The sequence below is a fragment of the Pristis pectinata genome, chromosome 5 (assembly GCF_009764475.1).
Source record: "Pristis pectinata isolate sPriPec2 chromosome 5, sPriPec2.1.pri, whole genome shotgun sequence".
NCBI lineage: Eukaryota > Metazoa > Chordata > Chondrichthyes > Rhinopristiformes > Pristidae > Pristis > Pristis pectinata.
The window spans coordinates 9825000-9848182 of NC_067409.1; the positions used below are offsets into that span (position 1 = coordinate 9825000).

Genomic DNA, 23183 nt, shown 5'->3' on the forward strand with positions numbered 1-23183 from the left:
TAAGAGGGCAAATGGTGTATTCATCTTTATTGCAGGTGAATATAAGGTCAAGAATAGAGATATCTTTCTCGAATTATATAAATCGGTAAATTGGTTTATTATTGTCACATGTACCAAGGTACAGTGAAAGTCTTTGTTTTGCATGCCATCCATACATGTCATTTCATCACATCAGTACATTGAAGTAGGACAAGGGAAAAGCAATAACAGAATGCAGAATAAAGTGTTACAGTTACAGACAAGTGCAGTGTAGGCAAACAATAATGTGTAAAGGCCATGACAAGGTAAATTGTCAAGAGTCCACCTTATCATACAAGGGGACCATTAAATAGTCTTAGAACAGTGGGATAGAAGCTGTCTTTGAGCCTGATGGTAAGTGCTTTCAGGCTTTTGTATCTTCTGTCTGATGGAAGGGGGAAGATGAGAGAATGTCTGGGGTGGGTGGAGTCCTTGATTATGTTGGCTATTTTACCCTCTAGAGTCTATGGAGGGGAGGCTGGTTTTCATGACGTGCTGAGCTGTGTCCACAATTCTCTTCAGTTTCTTGTGGTCTCGGGCGGAGCAGTTGCCATACCAATCTGTGATGCATCCAGATAGATGCTTTCTATGGTGCATCAATAAAAATTAGTGAGGGTCAACAGGGACATGCCAAATTTCTTTAGCGTCCTGATGCACTTTCTTGGCCATGGCATCTATATTGTTGGACCAGCACAGGCTATTGGTGATGTTCACTCCTAGGAACTTGAAGCTCTCAACCCTCTCAACCTCAGCACCATTGATGTAAACAGGAGCATGTGCCTCACCCCCCACTACCCTCACCACCCCCCGCCCAACTTCCTGAAGTCAATGACCAGCTCTTTTGTTTTGCTGACATTGAGGGAAAGGTGTTGTCGTGACACTGTGGCAGGAAAGCTTGTGCAGGAAAGTGGCACTAACAAACAGCTTAATCTTATTGAATGGCAGAGCAGAATTTGAATTTTTTTTGTTCTTGTTCTCACACTATTCGCAAGAATTGTGGAGGTCTCAGTTGATACATTGCTACCCTCCCTTGTGCCCCTTCTTCCACCCCATCTCTGTCACTTCATTAGCATCACTTCAGAGATCAAGACAGAAAACTAAAAAAAACTAAAAAATTGTATGGAAAAATAAAAATATGAAACTATTCTATTGACTCAATGGAATCATTATTATATCAAACATGTTCTTTAATGTCTAGTGATGTGTATTGTGCTTGAAGTTAAAATAAAACTATACAAACAAAAATATATAAAGCTATTCTATTGCCTCAACGGAATCATCATATCAAAATTAATTAAATCACTTTATCATATATACATGCTTGAGGTTATTTAGCTGTTGATGCAAGTTTGCTAAACATCGTAATTTGTATAAGAGCTATTCGATTTCCATCTTTTAGGGATAGGCCAAAGGCATCCGAATGCTTGAAAGATCGGTGGTTTCAGGTATGTCATTTGCTTTGCAACATGACCAAATATGATGCAAATACCAATTGTGCCTGCCTACCTTGCTGGCATTACTGTCGTATTTGTTTCCACTACCTCCCCCTGCACTGCCTGCATTAGTGGTAAACCAGGTATGCCTCTTAAATAGAATAAATAAATGGTAAATATTTGACCATCAAGACCATTATTGAAAACTATTTTTGATTAATACAATGTATTTAAGTTTTTCTTTTATTCTAATTTTTATATATATATTTTTAGTTAGTGCTGAAACTTGATAGAACAATTATTCAGCCGATTTTAGAACTGCTAGATGTAAACTATTGGATCTCAGTTACAAAACAGTTTACATATTGTTCGTACATGTATATCGTAGTCATTCTTAAGGATATAAAACTAACTCAGACTTTCATTCCAGGAGAAACAGAAGCTTCAGGAGTCTTGTACAATTCATACAAAGAAATTGAAATTCTATTTATCAAGGAACAGGTGGCAGGTAGGAAAACTTTGTGTTATGCTTATGCCTCCCCAAACAGTCACGTTTGACGGTACAGACTGTTTTGCAGGAGCACATAACTTAAGCCATCCTGCTTTTTTGCCCATTCACTTGGGGTTATCTCATTTTGTTGAGTCAGGACAGGATAATACAGGGATGGTGCAACACCTGAATGGAGAAGTCTACTCTGCTAATCATAGTAGAAAATGCAGCACAGAAGAAGCGCGACAACAGAAGAGATTGCATTATCAGCATCTTCCTTCTCCAGTCTGAGTCCTAGGACGTAGAATGCAGAATCTTGACCCGAAACGTCTTAACCCATCACCAGAGCCTCACCCTCCACCACCCCCCCCCACCCCACCACCATAGATGCTGCCTGACCCACAGAGTTCCTCCAGCACTTAGTTCCTTGGAAGAGAAGGGCATTGAGTTCATTGGTGCTATGCTGGCGCCTGGCCTGTACATGAAGTTATCTACTATAAGTCTCTGCCATAATCAGTATTTGTAGTAAAGCCTTTACATTCCAATAAATCATGCATGAGAAATGTTCTGCTCATTATCCTTTCTGTTTTACTAGTAATAATTCTGCATCCAAACCCTTTGTAATGGAGTTACCAATCAGGAAAGAAGTCTTACAGTTCCCTCTCTTAAACCTTCGTGCAATCTTGAAAAATTATTGTATTGCCTTTTAAGCTTTCCTGTTGCAGTTGAAAAATCTTTCTTCATAATTACAACTTTAATTTTTGGTTGTTTACTAATGAATTATTGCCGTACCCATTTGTTACTAAAACATGGGAACAGACCCTTTGACCCACAGTGTATGTGCTGACCATGATGCTGATTAAAACTCATCCCATCTGCCTGCATATAGAAAAACACAGGAATAGGCTCTTCAGCCCGCCATGTGTGTGCCAACCACGATGACAATCTAATTAACCCCATCTGCCCGCACAAGGTCCGTATCCCTCTATTCCCTACCTGTTCATGTGTCTGTCCAAATGTATCTTAACCATGACTATCATATCTGCTTCCACCACCTCCCTTGGCACCTACAATTCTTGTGTTAAAAACAAACTTGACTTGTAAATCTCATTTAAACTTTAACATTCTCACCTTTAAGCTATGCCCTCTCGTGTTTGACATTTCCACCCTGGGGAAAAAGACTGACCATCTACCCTATCTATGCTTGGCATAATTTTTATACACTTCCATCAGGTCTTCCCTTAGCCTCCCATGCTCCAGAGAAAACAATCCAAATTTGTCCAACCTCATGTTCTATATCCCTCCATCCCCTACCTGTTCAGGTGCCTTTCTAAATACCTCTTAAATGTTACTATTGTATCTGTTTCTACCACCTTCTCTGGCAGCATGTTCCAGGCACCTATCACTCTCTGTATAAAAGAACTTGCCTTGTAAACCTCCTTTCTCCCTCTCGCCTTAAAGCAATGTCCTCTAGTATTTGACACTTCCACCCAGGGAAAAAGATTCTGACCATCTACCCTATTGAGGCCTCTCATAATTTTATATACTTCTGTCAGGTTGCCCCTCAACCTCCAACACTCCTGAGAAAATAATCCAAGTTTCTCCAACCTCTCATTATAGCTAATACTCTCTAAATCAGGCAAGATCCTGGTGAACCTATTCTGCAACCTCTCCAAAGCCTCCACATTCTTCTTGTAATACCGCAGCCAGAACTTCACACAGTGTTCCAAATGTGGCCTAACCAAAGATTTATACAACTGCAACATGACTTCCCGACTTTTATACTCAACACCCTGACCAATAAAGACAGGTATGCTGTATGCCTTTTTTACCTCCATATCTAGTTGTATTGCTCCTTTCAGGGAGTTATGGACTTGCACCGTAAGATCCCTCTCTACATCAATGCTCATAAGGGTCCTACCATTTACTGTATGCTTGTCGCTTACATTTGACCTCCCAAAGTGCAACACTATAAGGTATCTTTATTAGTCACATGTACATTGAAACACACAGTGAAATACATCTTTTTACATGGTATTCTGAGGGCAGCCTGCAAGTGTCACCACGCTTCCGGTGCCAACGTAGCATGCCCACAACTTCCTAATCCGTACGTCTTTGGAATGTGGGAAGAAACCGGAGCACCCGGAGGAAACCCACGCAGACACAGAGAGAACGTACAAACTCCTTACAGACAGTGGCCAGATTTGAACCCAGGTCGCTGGCGCTGTAAAGCGTTACGCTAACCACTACACTACCGTGCCATATCACAAACAATAGCGATCCCAGCAGTGATCCCTGTGAAGCACCACTAATCACAGAACTCCAATCAGAATAACATCCCTTCACCACTACCCTCTGTCTGCTATGGCCAAGCCAATTTTGATTTCAACCTACCAAGTTTCCATGGATCCCATATGTCTTAATCTTCATGAGTGATTTTGTTGAATGCTTTACTAATGTCCATGTAGAAAACATCCACTGCCCTACCCTCTTTAATCATCTTCATCACCTCTTCAAAAAACTGAATCAAGTTTGTAAGACATGACCTCCCCTGTATGAAGCCATGCTAACAATCTCTAATAAGTCCATGCTTTCCAGATGTGAGTAGATCCTATCCCTAAGAATCTGTAATGTTCTATTACAGATTCAGTGTAACATCCTTGCTTTTGGACTCAGTGCACTGATAAATAAAGGTCAAGGTTCATTGCTGGAGGGAATGGGGGCGTTAACTGATCATGGGAGGGGGTGGTTGATTTCTTGGAGGTGAGTTTTTTGGAGACTGGAGGAACCTCTCCTTCCTGTTCAGGTCCAAAAGCAGTGCTCTAAAGGCACTTACTTTCTTCTCACCTTTTCTCCCTACTGTGAAGTTCCTGAGGGCCAGGATTCCTAGAAATGCCAGGCTCCTTGAGTTAAGAACAAAAGTCTTGTTAAAATGGAGATGGGCAGCCTCCAATTTCACTGATAGATCCACCTCTTGAGAGTGGTTGGTCACCTATATGTGTAGCTCCACATTCTCCTGTCAATGAACATCCTCAGGACTGATCCTCTGTTCATTCATTTCTATGTATAAATTGATTACCATATTCATTGTGTCATAGAGTCATACAGCACAGGAACAGGCACTTTGGCCCAACTGGTCTATGCTGACCAAGATTCTCATCTAAGCTAATCCCATTTGCCCATGTTTGGCCCATATCCCTCTAAACATTTCCTAGCCATGTACCTGTCCAAGTATCTTTTTAAATGTTGTTAATGTAGCTGCTTCAACCACTTCCTCTGGCAGTTCATTCCATATACTGACCACTCTCTGGGTGAAAAAGTTGCCCCTCAGGTTCCTATCAAATCTCTCCCCTCTCACCTTAAAAAAAAACCCTCTAGTTCTTGATTCCCCAACATAGGGAGAAAGACTACGTATGTTCACCCTATATATGCCCCTCATAATTTTATACACCTCTATAGCATCACCCCTCATTGTCCTATGCTCTAATGAAAAAAGTCCCAACCTGCTCAACCGCTCTCCGTAACTCAGTGCCTTGAGTCGTGGCAACATCCTCGTAAATCTCTTCTGCACTCTTTCTAGCTTAATGGCATCTTTCCTACAGCAGCGTGACCAAAACTGGACACGGTATTCCAAATGCAGCCTTGCCAATGTTCTGTACAACTGCAACATAACACCCCAACTACGATACTCAGTGCCCTGACTGATGAAGGCCAGTGTGCCAAAAGCTGCTTTCACTACCCTGTCTACCTGTGACACCACTTTCAGCTGACAAACAGTAACTGAGATGCATGAGCTGCTTAGGGACAGTCAGCATGGCTTTATGAGGGGCAGGTCATGCCTCACAAGCCTGATTGAATTCTTTGAGGATGTGACAAAGCACATTGATGAAGGTAGAGCAGTGGATGTGGTGTACATGGATTTTAGTAAGGTGTTTGATAAGGTTCCTCATGGAAGACTCATTCAGAAAGTCAGGAGGCATGGGATCCAGGGAAACCTGGCTGTGTGAATTCGGAATTGGCTTGCCCAAAGACAGAGGGTGGTTGTAGATGGAGTATATTCTGCCTGGAGGTCGGTGACCAGTAATGTTCCGCAGAAATCTGTTCTGGGACCCCTGCTCTTTATGATTTTTACAAAATGACTTGGATGAGGATGTGGAAGGGTGGGTTAGTAAGTTTGCTGATGACACAAAGGTTGGTGGTGTTGTGGCTAGTGTAGAAGTTTCCTTTAGATTACAACAGGACATTGATAGGATGCAGAGCTGGGCTGAGAAGTAGCAGATGGAGTTCAGCCCAGAAAAGTGTGAAGTGATCTTGGGGTCCACGTTCGTAGATCCCTCAAGGTTGCCGCGTAGGTTGATAGGGTTGTTAAGAAGGTGTATGGAATGTTGGCCTTCATTAGTCGGGGTATTGAGTTCAAGAGCCGCGAGGTAATGTTGTAGCTCTATAGAACTCTGGTTAGACCACACTTGGAGTATTGTGCTCAGTTCTGGTCACATCATTATAGGAAGGATGTAGAAGCTTTAGAGAGGTTGCAGAGGAGATTTACCAGGATGCTGCCTGGATTGGAGAGCATGTCTTTGAGGATAGGTTGAGTGAGTTTAGGCTTTTCTCTTTGGAGAGAAGGAGGATGAGAGGTGACTTGATAGAGGTGTACAAGATGCATAGATCAAGTGGACAGTTGGAGACTTTTTCCCAGGGTGAAAATTGCTAACATGAGGGAGCATAATTTTAAAGTGATTGGAGGAAGGTATAAGGGGAACGTCGGGGTAAGTTTTTTACACAGGGAGTGGTGGGTGCGTGGAACGTACTGCTGACAGAGGTGGTGGAGGCAGATACATTAGGGACATTTAAGAGACTCTTAGGCACATGAATGATAGAAAAATTGTGGGCTATGTGGGAGGGAAGGATTAGATAAATCTTAGAGCAGATAAAATGTCAGCCCAACATTGTGGGCCGAAGGACCTGTACTGTGCTGTTATGTTCTATGCTGCACACATAGTTGAAAATGAGAGTATACTATTTACAATAAAAATATTGGAGCTTTTTACCTCTGAATTTTAAGTATATTAAAGAATGTGATGTAAAACAGGCAGTTATTTCTTCAAAAGTGTTCTTAAGAAAGCAGTCAGGTTGTTAAACTGTTTTCAACAATCTTTAACTTTGTCACCTTTGTATTATTTTCAGCGTTCCCTTATGTGTTATAAATCAATACTTGTAATGAGGTCAATTCCTCAACTTTTGGAAGAGCCATCTGAAATTCATTCTCTTGGTATGCCTCGACATTTGCTTAAGCAAAGCAACATATCAACATCCAGTGCCTCCTCTTCTGATTTTGAAGACTATACCCAGCAGACAGAACTAAGTCCATGTCATTCTTCAGATATCAGTCAGATAGTGTTCAATCAATATTTTGCAGATGACGGTGACCACTGTGAAACCCAAGAGGCTGTTTCTTTTATAACAGACATTTTAGATCCAGCTGTTAGTGAGAACAAGAGGCATAAGTCAGTGTTAACTGGAAGCATTGCTGTTGAGAAGCAAGGAGATGTAAAATATCAAATATGTGCAAAATATGATGAGGATAATGTGAAAGCCCAGTGTAATCCTCCTGAAATATGTGGAGACCTGAATTTAAGTACTAACAGAATTAAACATTCTATTGCTAAAGCAGCTACTATAGAGACATCAGATAGTTCAAGAATGGAAGAGAGAGTAACTCATAACTTAACACGAGCCATTTCAGCTGACAGCATCTTCACACTTCAGTCATTAAAAATGAACAGTTTACCAGATTCAAACTCCAAACCACCATCCAGACTTTTGCCAAGACATTGTCTTAAGAATAGAAATCTTCCCAGTGAGGATGCTCAATATGCAACAAGAACAAAGAAACGCTTTGTACAGGCAGGTTACACAAAGGGAAGGATAAGTGGACTACCTCAACCACTTTTGGGTTGCCTTCAAATGGCTGTACAGGAAGGAACTGTTAATGATAAAAGATCTGAAGAAACCTCAAGCCACATCTCTGGAAGACTGTATAAATCGGCTTCTTGCGACAATGAGTTTAAAGTGGGTTATGGTCCCAAGGAAAATTTAAGGAAAAGCAAGTCATTGGATGAATATGAAACAAAGTCTGTGGTTTGGACTTCTGGAGAATCTGCATGTGAATTAATGAATTCATGTCTCCAGCATTCAGATCCAAATTCCAATGCAAAAACTATTGTTGAGCCTATGATAACCTTGCCTACTTCCGTAGGTGAACAAGTGTCAGGTTCTCAAAAGTCAACACTGAGTGACACAATGTATTTATCTGAAGGGGTCACTTTCTTTACAGATGTTTTACAATATCCCAGGCAAAATACTTCCTCTGCGATAGACCAGTCTTTGCAAACTGATGCACCCTTGGAGTCATCAGAAAAAGAACAGAGCATGGACTTGGAAAAGAAAACCCCTGTTACTAACAATAAAGAATACAATTCAGAGGGGAACTCTCATGCAGTTACTTCCCTCCAGCATTCAATAGATCTCCTAAACAAGGATCATAGATTTTCACGATCATGTGAGGATGCAGAGAGCTCATCTCTCTTTAAACTTTCGGAGATGGAGTCCAAGACAGAGAAAAAACAGAATGATGAAAAGCCTATCAATTCACACTCAAATGTTTCAGAAATCAGATCTTTTGACATTAAAGGCTCTACAGATTCAGAGTTGCAGAGTAACATCTCTTTTACTGCCTCAGCTGTCACATGTGAACCTCAGACCCAGAGTTCAAGTGAAAATGTCAGCTCTGTATATCATGTTGCAGTAAAACCAGATGTAGATTACTTTGACCTGTCGGAACCGTACAACTGTGAACTCCACAATGAGCATGGACCCACATTTTTGACTCAAGAGTTTGAAGAGAAAAGCACATCACAAGCTAAATCCTTGCCTGAGCCATGCACATCTGAAGAGAAGTTTTCTTCAAGGGAAACAGATGTCAACAAGGATAATCCTCCACGGCGAAAGTCAGATCGGACATCAACCACTTCATATGAATTATTGTACAATGAGATTGAACCTGTAAGTGAGAGTTTGTGGGGTATATCTGCAGCTGAATGGGAGTCAGATCTATTGGAATTACTCGATGGTAGTGACGAGGATGAGATCATGTCTGATATTGAAGAAGGGGCATCAAAAAGCAAAAGAAAATCTAAAAGAATTTCACTGGAAAGTAAAATATATCAAAGTTTTGAAAGTCTGAGAAAAGCTTTCAAAAGTGAAAAAGAGGAAAGAGCTCCAATTTCTTCAAGTGAAATGAGTCTGATTGTCGGTGAAAGCCACAATGACCCAGGTTTAAAGTCTCCATCAAAAACATCTGGCGGGTCTGGTCTTTTAAGATTATTTAGTAGGTCTGCTTCGCTATATTGGGATAAAGAATTTCATGATGGAGACGGAGGAGGAAATCGTCATTCTTTATCTGCACTTCTAGGGAAAGGAAAGAGTCAGACATTGCCTGCTCACTTTTCCTGGCAATCTTTGAAAACCAAGGATTTAGCAGAGAAACTTGAACTGAGGAAGAAAAAACAGCAGTTAAGCAAGGTTCAGAGAAGTGCAAACCCGTTTAGAATGGAATCAGCTGGCAGCCAGTACATGGAAGTTATGAAAGCACCATTAATACCTTCCTTAACAACACACAAAGGTGAGTACAAAAACTGAGATGTAAAAGTTACTTGGTTTGGAACGTTTTCCGTGCGTTATGATTCTGTTCATTGCAAAAGGTTAATATTTTGCATGTTGTGAATCACAAAGTCTTATGTGTAATGATATATCATATGATATTACTGTGGGTTAGTAAGTTCGTAGATGGTACAAAGATTGGTGGCATTGTGGATCGTGTAGATGATTGCCGAAGTATACAGCGATATATAGATCAATTGCAGATATGCGTAGAGAAATGGCAGATGGAGTTTAATCTGACCAAGTGTGAGGTGTTGCATTTTGGGGGAGCAAATGTAAAAGGACAATATACTGTTAATGGCAAGACCATTAACAGTGTTTGTGTACAGATGGATCTTGGGGTCCAAGTCCATAACTCCCTGAAGGTGCTAAAGAAGGCATATGGCATGGTAGGATCTAAAACAAGGCATAGGTTTAAGGTGAGAGGAAAGAGTTTTAAAGGGGGTTTAAGAGGAAATCTTTTTACACAGAGAGAGTGTGGTTGATATCCTGCAGAGGAAGTGCTGGAGTCAAGTACAATCAACATGTTTAAGAGGCACTTAAGTAGGCAAGTCAGGGAAGTGTACAGACCTAGTGCTGATAAATGGGATTAGTGTGGATGGGCAAAAGAGATCAGCATGGATGTGATGGGCCAAAAGGGCCCATTTCTGTGCTGTACATCTCTAAGACTTAACAACGCTTGGACTATTGTGTGCAGTTTTGGTCGCCCAGCTGTAGGAAGGATGTAATTAAGCTGGAAAGGATACAGAAGAGATAACACAAGGATATTGCCAGGACTAAAGGGCTTGAGTTACAAGGAGAGGCTGGATAAGCTGGGGAGCATAGGAGGCTGAGGAATGACCTTGTAGAGGTATATAAAATCATGAGGGGTGTAGATGAGGTGGATGGTCATTGTCTTTTTCCCAGGGTAGGGGATCTAAAACTAGAGGGCATAGGTTTAAGGTGAGAGGGCAAAAATTTAGAAGGGACCTGAGGGGAAACCTTTTCACACAGAGGGTGGTGGGTATATGGAACAAGCTGCCAGAGGAAGATGTAGAGGGGGCATAATTACAATGTTTAAAAGATACTTAGACAGGTGCATGGATAGAAAAGGTTTAGGGGGATATGGGCCAAGCACAGGCAAATGTTTCTAGCTTAGTTAGACATCTTGATCAGCATGGAGGAGTTGGGCCGAAGGACCTGTTCCCATGCCGTATAACTCTATGACTACTGTCAGGCACTACTCACTCACCTGATTTTACTGGCTGCACATTGAGGTAGGTTTTAGATGCCAATGTATTTCTGCAACCTCCAATTTTTAAGATAAAAACAGAAAGCACTGGAAAATTTTTTTTAGGTCAGGCAGCTTCTGCAGAAAGAGAAACAGTAAACGTTTCAGGTCCTAATGCAGGGTCTCAACCCAAAACGTCGACCATCCCTTTGCCTCCACAGATGCTGCTTGACCCGCTGAGTTCTTCCAGCAGTTTATTTTTTATTCCAGATTTCAGCATCTGCAGTCTGTTTTGTTTCCAACATTTCAGGTCAGCGACCTACTGTCATAATGTCAAAGACCTATAGTCGGAAACATCAACTCTGTTTCTGCCTTCACAAATGATGTCTGACCTTTTGAAAACTTCCAGCATTTTATTTTCTGGTTTCAGATTTATGAAATCTGCAGTCTTTTCTTTTTAAGGACTCCTAGTTACACTCCTGTAAGAACAACAGATAAAAAAGTTCAGAGCTTGCAAAGTACCAACTCCAATTGAAGAAAAATATCCAGACTTTTTCAACCTTCCCCACTAAATATGGTCGGAGAATTCTATAATAATCACTGAGTTATGTCAGGTCAGAATGCTTTCACTTTATAGCAGCCAGAGAAATGTCAAGTAACCCATCATGCTTTGGGAGGAAGAAATGTTGGAAACCACAGAACAGAGGGGAACAGTGAAGGAAGTTCATGTAATCGATACCTGGTCAGTCTCAAGTGAGAACATAGTTGAGACAGCTTTACAGCCCTGTGGACTATCCCATTGTAAACATCCCACTGTGAGCTATCCAGAAGATAGAACAAGCAGCCAGGGGTATTTGGGATCTGACATCCTGTGGAAGTGGACATTTGGCAGATTACAAATCTCAAATAAACACTCTGATAATTTAGGAACCAAATGGTTAAAATAATTGTAGGAATTTGAAGTAGTTAAGGAAACACATGCTCATGTATAAGGACTGGAATTAAGGATGTGTAAAGGCAATAAAGAACTAAGCAATGTTTGGGAGGTATGTGAAGAAATGTATGAAAGGTTGCCTTATGAGATGACCAGCAGCAGTGACTCCGGAGAACGGCCACTAAAGAAGATCCTGTCAGGGACTCAGAGAAGAACTCACCAAGATCGAACCTCAGCCAGGTTCATCAAGAGTGGGTAATACCTGAATGCAAATACTGAGTTTTGGAAGTTTGAAAGTAAACTAGAGAGTTGTGCAAGTAACTAAAACAGTTATGAAACTGGAGTTAAATAATTGTTTGAAACTATGTGGTGAATCTTTGAGTTGTTTGAACCAATTGTGATTAATAAAGAAGTATAGTTGTTAGGCAAAGGCATTGTCTGTTGTGTTTTATTGTGCACTGTACTTAATTGGCAACAACTTGCAAGATGCCAGGAAGTAATATTAGAAAAACAGTCACTCAGCAATGTGAATGTTAAGTTACAGCTATAACTATGATACAAGGTATGAAGATGATCAGAATTATTACCTGAATACAAAACTGCAGATTAGTTGACCTCATGAAAGAAAATTTAATTTTTTAATCATACTATAATTTTGCACAGACTTGGAAAAACAGCAAGTTGGCATGTGTTCCACAGACACTAGTGACAATGCCACTGGTTCCCTGAAGACAAAATCCAGACTGTTTTCATTCAAGCTTCCTGGTTCAAAATCGAAGGAGAAAGGTATTGCTGAGCAATGTAAAGTTCTGATAATAGCTTATATTTTACACAGAGTAATCTATATACTTGGTAGCACAAACGTAATGATGTACTAAATGAATAACATTTTAGCTGCTAATTAGAAACTTGCTTTGTTTATTTTTTTAAAGATGAAAATAATGTGTTGCCATTCTTTCATTTTAGTAGAGCTTTAAAACTCATTTTTATTGTAGCCAGTTCATATATGAGCATTATAAGAATAACAACATATTTAATGATTTTCTAAATTCATTCTGTCTAGCTTAGAATGTTGACTTTACATAAAAGAACTCTGAGTGCACAAAGAAGTTATTTGTCAAACGTTTATTACTTTTTATATTAGGTTACCTTCTAATCCCATTCAAAATTCTACTGAAACATACGTAAATATATCTTGAATCCAATTATTCTGACCTTCCATAATTATCTCTTTGATATGTCTTAGAGTCTTCAGACTTAAGACTTTTCCCACTTACATACACCTGTTTCCTATTGCTTTGTTGGAGAGACATTAATCTCTAACCTCAACTGTGTTTACACTTGGAAATATTAAAACTCCAACTTTGCTGATTTTCACAACCCTAATCAAAATTTTTTTGATAAGTTAGCACTGGACCTGACTCCTCAAGGCTATGGGAGAGAAAACAGATCTGCTAGTCTTACATCACCAATCTAGAACAGCAATCTTGCAACTGCCTCTAATTTAAATTTTATTTGATTTTTATTTCTTTGTTCCCCAATATTTGAATTCTTTAGGGAAATCAACCTTTCCTAACCTTAAAACATTGTCAGCTTGTTTCCTTCTTTGTAGCACCATCATTTCTTGAAGGGCTCCAAAACCGGTCAGTTGGCTTGAGTCAGTCTGTGACCCTGTCCTGCAAAGCCTCGGGTTCTCCAAATCCTAAAATACTCTGGTTCAAAGGTAAGATCTGTTTTGTGCTGCACCTCTCATTGCTGATCCAAAAATCATTTCTGATGGCTCAGCTTATGAATACAGCAAATAACACGAGCCTTCTTGACTAAGAGGTTTTAGTAATTCAGTATTATTCAATTTTCTGATCTTTGATATTCTGGTGGTGGCCTTAGTTGACCCCAGTACTTGAAGGTGATCAGGAAAGAGTGATCTTTCTGGATGCTCTCCAGCTGTGTGTAAGAAGAATGCAAAAGCCAAGCTGGACTACAAGAACAGAAGAAAAGAGGAGCAGGAGTAGGCTACTCAGACCTTCAAATCTGCCCCACCATTCAATGTAAACATTGCTGATCTATGCTGGCCTCAACTCTCTTCTGTGGCAGTTCCCCATAACCCTTAATTCCTCGATCTTTGAGATATTTATTGATCTCCACCTTAAATATATCTAATGATCTGGCTTTTACCACCCAGAGATTCACTACCATCTAGTTTCTGTGCATCTCAAATTTAAATGACCAACCGCTTATTTTTTTTATCTACCTGTATGTCCCCTTGTATGTGACTCTTCCATTAGTGGAAACATCTCAACATTTGCCTTGTCAATCTCCCTTACAATCTTATTTGTTTGAATAAAATTGCCGCTCATGCTTCTAAACTCCAAGGAATACAGACCCACACTGTCTAGCCTCTTTTGATAGGACAGCCCTCTCACCTCCATCATCATATAGTTAGTCCTGCAATACCCGCTGGTTTATCAAAAAACCAATGTTTCAGAAGATCCTGACGAAAAGGAAGAAAAATTATCTTAACCATTTTTTTGAAATTGATGTTATTTAGTCCTGCCTTGCAATCCTTTTTGAATTCTTGCGTAATGTTTGGACTTTACCATTATGTTTTTATCCCATGATGCTTGAGCTTTTCCTTTTTCAGTCTTTGAATCCTCTATGTAGTTTGTGTACAAATCAGGGTTTACCCAATTATTCAGTGTAACTCCACCAGTTTATACAGAACATCTAGTTTGTGGAGATCTTCTGTCAAGTTATGGCAGATTGAAAGAGCTCCTCCGCTCCCAAATTTTGTGATCAGATTCAGTCTGAAAATCTGTACTGTTTTCAACTTGTTGCAATTGCATTACGATATGAAGTTTATTAATGCAGTAGCAAATGCCAATGGTAGTTATTTTTTTCCAAATTGCTATACATATTCTATTAGATATTACTGCCTGTGTTAATATAGCTGCAGTTTCAAACTATCATATCTACTTATTCTAAACATAATTTCCTTTCACTTGTAGATCATTTATTCCCAGTTAGGATAATCAAATTTTCCCCTCTTTGTCAAGAAAAAATACTATCTAAAATGAAAGTGTGTAGTCTTAGTAATTTTTTATGGGCACATTGTTTACATTTAGATAGAAAGTTCTTCCAGTTCTGTTCAATTTAATTTATTTTTAATGTTTCATACAGGCCCTGTACTTAACAGAACAGCCCTACCATTTGAAAGATTTACCATTTGCTAAATTGAAGTATACCACTTAAGTTGTATTTCAATTTAGCAATACCGACAAAAGAAATGCTCACACCTGTCACCTTACCAATCTTCTACTCATTTGTTTTTCATATTTCATGGTTGATTTTTCTTATAGATAACCAACTGATGCGTTGCAGTGACCGAATATTGTTATCAACCACAAGCACAAAATGCCAACTTTTAACTATTCTAAATGTGGCTGACGAGGATCTTGGAAGTTATAAATGTGTGGCTGAAAACCACTTAGGCAAAGCTTCAACTTGCTGCTTACTGAACCTTGCAGGTAACTAACTCTCTGTATGTTTGTCTATAATTGATTTTGGTAAACTCTGGACAATACCCACAAGCCACTCAGCGACATGTCAACAATTCACCCAGTAACCAGATCAGAAGTAAAACAATGGAACTGTAGTCCTCAGCCTGTGCTTGGAGATAGGGGTGGAGGGTGTATGGTGAATGAGCCAGCATTGCTACTCCTGATGGGGCTTTGGGAGAGGAAGGGATAAGCCCAGAGAAAGAAATGAGAAAGTTATTTTAAATAGTTTGTAGCCCACTGATGACGCTCAGATTGTGTCCATTGTTTTCATAGAAGGTGCAGTAAAAAGGGTGAGTTGTTAGAAGTCTTCTTTCCCTCTGGCCAAACTGATATCATTTTCTCCATTATAGTTGTACCTTGCTGTCCCGATTCTCCTGAAGTAGCGCAAGTCTTTGAAGATGGTGCTTTAGTGATATGGAAACCACTTATGGAAACCAGCATGCCAACAACATACGTTGTTGAGTGTCAGAAAAAAGGCAAGTAGAGATTCATTTTGTTGGAAAAAATATCTTGCTAATAGCACACAATTGATAAAAAGGGACAATTCATATGGTGTGATTTTCTACCATTGAAACTGTTTAGTGAGAATTAACTACAATAGCAGGTACTTTTTTAAGCATGAATCCATTGTTGAAAATTGATTTTTTTAGGGCAGTTTTCTTTTTTGTGTTTAGAGGGTTTAATTTTCTCTTGTAGCACACATGACAGATTCATATAAAATTCCATTCTGCATTGTTAAAATAATTTTATTGCATTACATTAGTTGGTACACAACCAAAGAAAAATAACCAAAGAAACCAAAGGGTAGGACAGTGATGCAGCTAGTAGAGCCACTGCTTCACATCGTCAGAGACCCAGGTTCAATCCTGACCTCAGATGCTGTTATGTGGAGTTTGCACTACTCTCTGTGATCACATGGATTTACTCCAGGTTTCCTCCCACATCCATATAACATGTGAGTAGGTAGGTTAATTGGCCACTGTAAATTATCCTGAGAGCGTGGATGAGTGGTAGGATTTTGGGGATTTTGATTAGAATGTGGGGAAATTAAAAAATGGGATTAATGCAGCATTAGTAGAAATGGGTGGTTGATGGTTGTCTTGAACACAGTGGGCCGAAGAACCTGTTTTTATGCTGTATGACTGCAATTTGCTAATCCCTAAGAACTTCTAGGAGGAAGATAATACTCTTAGGCCCAATGAGCATCCATCATTTCTATTTACCTTGCATTTTACTATATTCCAAATCTTTTTTCTCTAATAACATCCAATTAAACTTCTTGCACTTCCAATTATTTCTTTGTAACATTTGTGACCTTTTTCAGGTGAAGACTGGAAAACCATTGCATCCAATCTTTCTGAAACCTGCTTTTATGCAAGTAATCTGTGTAGGGGAGAAGCCTATTTGTACAGAGTTGCTTATGTCAACAAAGCAGGGAAAGGACCGTTTAGTCACCCATCTGTAGAAATCATCATTGGAGAGACAGGTAAAGCTCAACTGTCTCTAGTTAGTTCAACCTTATTATAGAGGGAATGGAACTGTTAGTATTCCACCTTGCCAATTAACATAATTTAATGCCATATGTTTTAAGTTCTTCATACCCATTGATTTGGGACAGTGTTTCTCCTCCACACAAGACTCTTCCCGGCCTATTTCTAACTGTCAGCATACCTTTCAATTTCTAATTCGTTTAAGTATGTATTGCTTTCTTTTAAATATTGACCACCTCAGATTCTACATAGAGCAGGAATGGGTCCTTCAGCGCAGGGAACAAATAGGGATTATTAATCAAAGAGAGACTGAATTAAATCATATTAGGAATGGCGGAAAAAACAAAATCAACTGTAGGTTTTCTGTTAGATATTTAAGCTTGCAATTAACATTCAGAGATATGAGACTGTTTTACTGAAATGTTCCTTCATTCCATGTTTTAGTTTTCTAATTTTTTTGCTTTCCTTTCTGTATTCTTTCCGATTAGAAGTGCAGTCGCACAGTGTGCATGGTGAGAAGCCAGCATCAGTGCAACAGACATACACATTTTTAGCAGAGTTAAACAGGTACATGAATTGCCCCTAACGCATTGATAAATTGAAATGTGCTATTAACAACATAACATATAGGCTGGAATATGGTAATACAGAGCATAAACAGGACTATAGCTCACAATCTGGACTATAAAACATGGATTAGAATGTGTACCATACAGCATGTACTACTGGAAGGTTAAAAACAGTAAATGCTAGAAATACTCAATACATTAGGCAGCTTCTTTGGAGAAAGAAACAGGATTAACATTTAAGACTATAACTTTCCATAGTGCTGCTAAAGGAAGTATATAAATATAACTTTGACATAGTTAATACATATAGGACGGTATATAGGCTAGGGTGCATTTTCACGCAGACTACCGGATTTGTTTGACAATGCACTTTTGGTTCGCTTCATTTATTCAACAACATGTAATTGAAAAGAAGTTAAACTGAAGCTTGCTGCCAGGGCAATTTCCAGGCTGTCTGTGAACAAAGGAAAAGTAAATCTTGAAATATTATAATGGTGTTGGAGAAGTGAGCTATATTATGTAAAAGGAGTAGAAGTGGGCCTCGAATTTGCTTCACCATTCAACATGATGACAGTTGACCTTCAACCTCAATTTCACTTTCCCTTTCTATGCCTGTATTTCTGTTGATTGAAACTTCAACTATAATCAGTAATGTCAAATGAAGACATTCCATGGATTAACAGTCCTTCAGTAATTAGTTAATGAAAGAACCAAATTATAGAAGGATGCAATTAACGGGGACTGGTGAAACATTTTCTTTAAGACAAAAATCAGGAAAATGATATTACCTCTAAATTATCTGTCCTTTATCAACCTAACCTCTGGACAGCGTCCCTTACATAGAAAATATCTCTGAGTGCCTGACAAGAGAAAACTAAACAGAAGTCATGAAAAGTGAAGTAGAGGCTGATGGTAGTGCAGTCAGGTATTTCACTGGAGCTTCACTGCCTTGCCTTTACTGGAGATGCAGCAGTGAACCTAATTGTATGCAGGAAGTGATTTCTGTTAGACAGCTCGTGACAAAGCAGGAATAGTTCTGAGGAAATTCAAAGCCATAACAGACTTGCAGTGAAAGGAACATATGTGATTATATCAGAGGATAGTAACATAGTGCATTCTTACAGATTAATATCCAACACTAACATGAATTAAATTAACAAGGTTATTTTAACTTTTCATCCTATTCATTTTTTTTAAAGAGGGCGCTTCAGCATCATAAAGAAATGTACAGAAAACTCCACTGGAAAATCACTTGCAGCTAAAATCACTCCATACAAGAAAGAAAGGAAGCCATTTGTCCTGAAAGAGTATGAAACCCTGAAGAAGCTCCATCACAGCAACATTGTACAGCTTCATGGTGCCTACATTACACCCAAATACTTGGTTCTGATCCAAGAACTCTGCGAAGGCAAAGAGCTGCTTCGCTATTTGGCAGAGAGGTAAAAATGGAACAAGCTTTGTTTGTCACCATCACAATTTAGATAATTTTATTCTGCATCAAATTTCCTCTGTGTTACTGGTGTAAAGCCATAGTTATCTGGATAGGCTAGAATGGAAATTGGGAGTGGGACTTGTTTATAGGCAAGCATGTCCTTTCAAATGCTGCTATGGATTTAGAATTAAACATACTGTTGCCCATATATATTATGATGCCATGTAAATGAAGGAACTATTCCTTATTATGTAGTTAATATAAATAGCACCTGTAAATCCCGTTAATTGAAACACTAAGTGTTCTTGTGAGTATTCAACACAAGCATAATGTTCAATATTAGTATGGAAAGCAGCCTTAACTGTTACAGAATTTTAATAGCGCATATAGAAAGTATTTTGGAAGCTGGCTTGATGGTATATTCACAGATAATGCAGAAATATGCTACCGTGACTCTACGAAATAACGCTGCCCTCATTCCTCTTAAAGTGGCAGTATCCAACAACTTTGCAAACATGCAAGTAACTCCAATATGAAACACAGAATGCAGTGAAATGCATAAGTAGATATTTCCTGTAGATGTCTCCAAACTAAATATAAGCCCATTGTTGAAAAGTGATTTATCTCCCACCTTGATAAATATAGAGCTTATTACTAAGGAAAAACTAATTTCATTCACTTTTTTCTGCATCTCTCCTCTGCATGGAAAAATGTAACTTGATCGAAAGTTATTACTTTCAGCATCTTGTTACTTATTTTCTATATGCAGAAGTTATCAGTATTAACAATATATAGGAAAATTTCTTCGAGGTTGGTTATGGCATGAATCAACTCCTGCCTCACAGGTGACCTGGAACCACTTCAATTTCCCTACCGCCACAACAGGTCAAAAGCAGATACAATTTCTCTGGCTCTTCACTCTGCTCTGGACCATCTGGACAACAGGAACTCATTTGTCAGGCTGCTGTTCATTGACTACAGCTTGGCATTCAACACAATCATCCTATCCAAATTCATCATCAAGTTTCAAGTCCTAGGCCTCTGTACCTCCCTCTGCAACTGGATCCTCAACGACTTCATCATCAGACCTCAATCAGTGAGGATTGGTAACAACATCTCCTTGCTGACCATCAACACAGGTGCACCTCAAGGCTGCATGCTTAGCCCCCGCTCTACTCTCTATACGCACATGACTGTGTGGCTCCAGTGCCATATATAGAATCGCTGACAACACTACTGTTGTTGGACGAATCACAGGTGATGACAAGTCAGCATACAGGATAGGACACTTTGTTGAATGGTTCTGCAACAACCACCTCAACATCAGTAACACTAAAGAGCTGATTGTTGACTTCAAGAAGGGGAAGGAGGGCAAACGTGTGCCAGTCTACATTGGGGGATTAGTGGTGGAGAGAGCCTGCATATTAATGTTTCAGATGACCTGTTCTGGGACCAGCACATAGATGCACACAAGGAAGGCAAGTCAGCATCTTTACTTTCTTAGGAGGTTAAGGAGGTCCAGCTTGTCACTGACCGCTCCAATAAACTTCTACAGATGTACTGTTGATAGTATCCTTACTGGTGGCATCGTGGTCTGGTACTGCAATTTGAAAGCACAGGAATATAAGAAGCTGCAGAGAGTAGTGGACTCAGCACATCATGGGCACATCACTCCCCACCACCGGTAGTACCTACAGGAGGTGATGCCTCAGGAAGGCAACATCTATAATCAAAGATTCCCACCATCCGGGCCATGCCATCTTCTCAAAGCTGCCATCGGGCAGGAGGTACAGAAGCCTGAAGTTCCACAACACCCGATTCAAGAACAGTTACTTCCCTTCAACCACTGGGTTCCTGAACCAACTGGCACAACCCTAATTACTACAGTTTAGTGCCACTATGGCCACTTTGCACTAAAATGGATTTTTTTTTGTTCTAATTGTGTATAATTTATGTTTAATTTATGTTTTTATTGTGAATGCTGCTTCTATGATACTATGTACCTGTGATGTTGCTGCAAGTAAGTTTTTCGTTGCACCTGTGCATACATGTACTTGTGCAGATAACAATAAACTTGATTTTGAATTTCACTTGGGTATCTCCTAATCAACCTTCTGGAGGTTGTGATTGGCTGTGTTTAGCTGTTTGTGCCATGATGCATGTGAGGAGGTAATGGTTATGGCGAGGGTGGGGTGCAGAACTACAGAACAGTGTGGCACAAAAGGAGACATTCAACCCATTGATTCTATGTTGACCCTTTCAGAAAGCAATCCATTTAACCCCACCTTTTGCTGTTTTGTCATTTCTCTGAAAATACTTGTTCTTGCAATTTTTTTTATATTCAGTCTCTTGACTTGGGTGTCACTGGCAGGGCCAGCATTTATTGGCCATCTCATTTCCCTTGAGAAGATGGTGCTGAGCCACCTTCTTAAACACCTGCAGTCCTTCTGATGGAGGTTCTCCTACAGCGCTGTCAGGTAGGCAATTCCTGGATTTGAACTCAGGATAATCGACAGGCATATATTTCCAAGTCAGGACGGTGTGCAACTTGGAGGGGAAGCTGCAGGTGGGAGTGTCTTCATACGCCTGCTGTTCTTTTTCATCCTAGTGGAAGAGGTTGTGGGTCTGGGAGGTGCTGGTGGAGTAGCTTGGGTGAGTAGCTACAATGCATTTTGTAGGTGGTACAAACTGAAGTCACTGTGACCCAATGGTGCAGGGAACAAATGTTTAAGGTGGTTTGTGGGGTGCTAGTCAAGCAGGCTCTTTTGTCCTGGATGTTGTTGAGCTTCTTGAGAGTTGTTGGCACTACACTCGTATAGTCAAGTGGAAAGTATTCTATCACACTGATACAGCTTTAAATGATTGGGCCAAGGACATTGCCTTGAGGAACTACTACAATGATGCCCTTGGACAGATGACTGACCTCCAACAACCAAGTAATTATGAGATCAGAAAAACACATTGAAAATTCTTCACGCTTTTTCATTTTATATACAACAAAAAAAACACCACTGTATAGTCACTGAGAATTAGAATCATAGATAGTACAGAAACAGGCCCTTCGTCCCACCAAGTCTGCACCAGCTATCAACAACCCGTTTACACTAATCGTATTGTTTCATCTTTTTGTTTTATTCTCCCTACATTGTCATCAAATCCCCCCAAATTCTATCTCTCACATACACAGAAGGGGAAATTTACAGTGGCCGGGGATGTGGGAGGAAATTGGAGCACCTGGGGGAAACCCACACAGCCATAGGAAGAACATGCAAACTCCACACAGTCAGCACCCAAGGTCAGGATTGAATCTGGATCTCTGGCGCTGTGAGGTAGCAGCTTTATTAGTCGTCTTTGAAATTCTGTCTGGAAACATTACTCAGTGGTCCTCCCATGGTTGAACTTAGCACGGACTGTCACCTAAACAGGTGGATGAAAACATTTTCTTCCTGGTTTATTTTTCTTAATTTGTTCATTGCAGTTTGTGGGCATCACTGATGACATTGGCGTCTTTTTATTTGCCCACCTCAAATTGTCTCCAAGGAAATGTTCAGCTGCCTTCATGAGCTGCTGGAGTCTTTGTCTAAAGTTTGTAAGATGCACCGATGTCAGATGAGTAGACTCCTGTTTCAGCATATATTTCAGTAGCCTGACAACCAGTTTTTAGACTTTCATGTGATATTCAACCAAGTGAGGTGCAAGATGGATTCAGTATCATGGACAGTTTGCATTTCAATGCAGAGACCAGGATCTCTTAACCACAATCTTGACAGCTTTACCAGCACTGCATGTGCTTCAGTAACTTACAATTGAAGCCTTCCACATCCAAAACGCCTGCCCTTTTCAGGATTCCCATGGAGGTTCCGTCAGCTGCTGGATTCCTCCACAACTATACTTTGAGCATAATTACTTTAATGTTCTGTATAATGTCCAAACCTAAACAATATAAATAATGTTCAGTATGCAAACCACCCTCCCCCACCCCCCCCCACCCCCTCCCCCCCCCCCCCCCCCCCCCCATGGTTAATAAAGTTCTGATGCAGTGTTTTTTCCATTTGCAGATCCTGTTACAGCGAGCACCATGTGGTAGAATTGCTGACACAGATGCTTTGTGCTGTTGAATATCTTCATCTTAATCATGTTCTTCACTTGGATCTGAAATCAGAGAACATGATCATTGTGGACCATAATATACTGAAGCTCCTGGATTTTGGCAATGCTGAGATTCATATGCCTGGCCGACCAGTGCTGGTGGAAAGGTGCAGAGACTTTGTGGAGAATATGGGTGAGCTTTGGGGTTTTTTCCACAATTAGAAATAGGAAATTATCTTCAG

General features: G+C 40.0%; 1 protein-coding gene across 1 annotated transcript in view; it reads left to right on the forward strand.

The window, feature by feature from the left end:
• The window catches only part of LOC127570499 (obscurin-like), a 465385-nt gene that overhangs the window by 431809 nt on the left and 10393 nt on the right, over positions 1 to 23183 (forward strand). The window contains exons 102-111 of the mRNA XM_052016136.1: positions 1882 to 1959; positions 7126 to 9622; positions 12468 to 12590; positions 13417 to 13527; positions 15161 to 15328; positions 15712 to 15837; positions 16686 to 16847; positions 17340 to 17418; positions 18620 to 18859; positions 22911 to 23134. Of these exons, the coding sequence (XP_051872096.1) occupies positions 1882 to 1959; positions 7126 to 9622; positions 12468 to 12590; positions 13417 to 13527; positions 15161 to 15328; positions 15712 to 15837; positions 16686 to 16847; positions 17340 to 17418; positions 18620 to 18859; positions 22911 to 23134 (3808 nt within the window). The remainder of the gene's footprint in view (positions 1 to 1881; positions 1960 to 7125; positions 9623 to 12467; positions 12591 to 13416; positions 13528 to 15160; positions 15329 to 15711; positions 15838 to 16685; positions 16848 to 17339; positions 17419 to 18619; positions 18860 to 22910; positions 23135 to 23183) is intronic.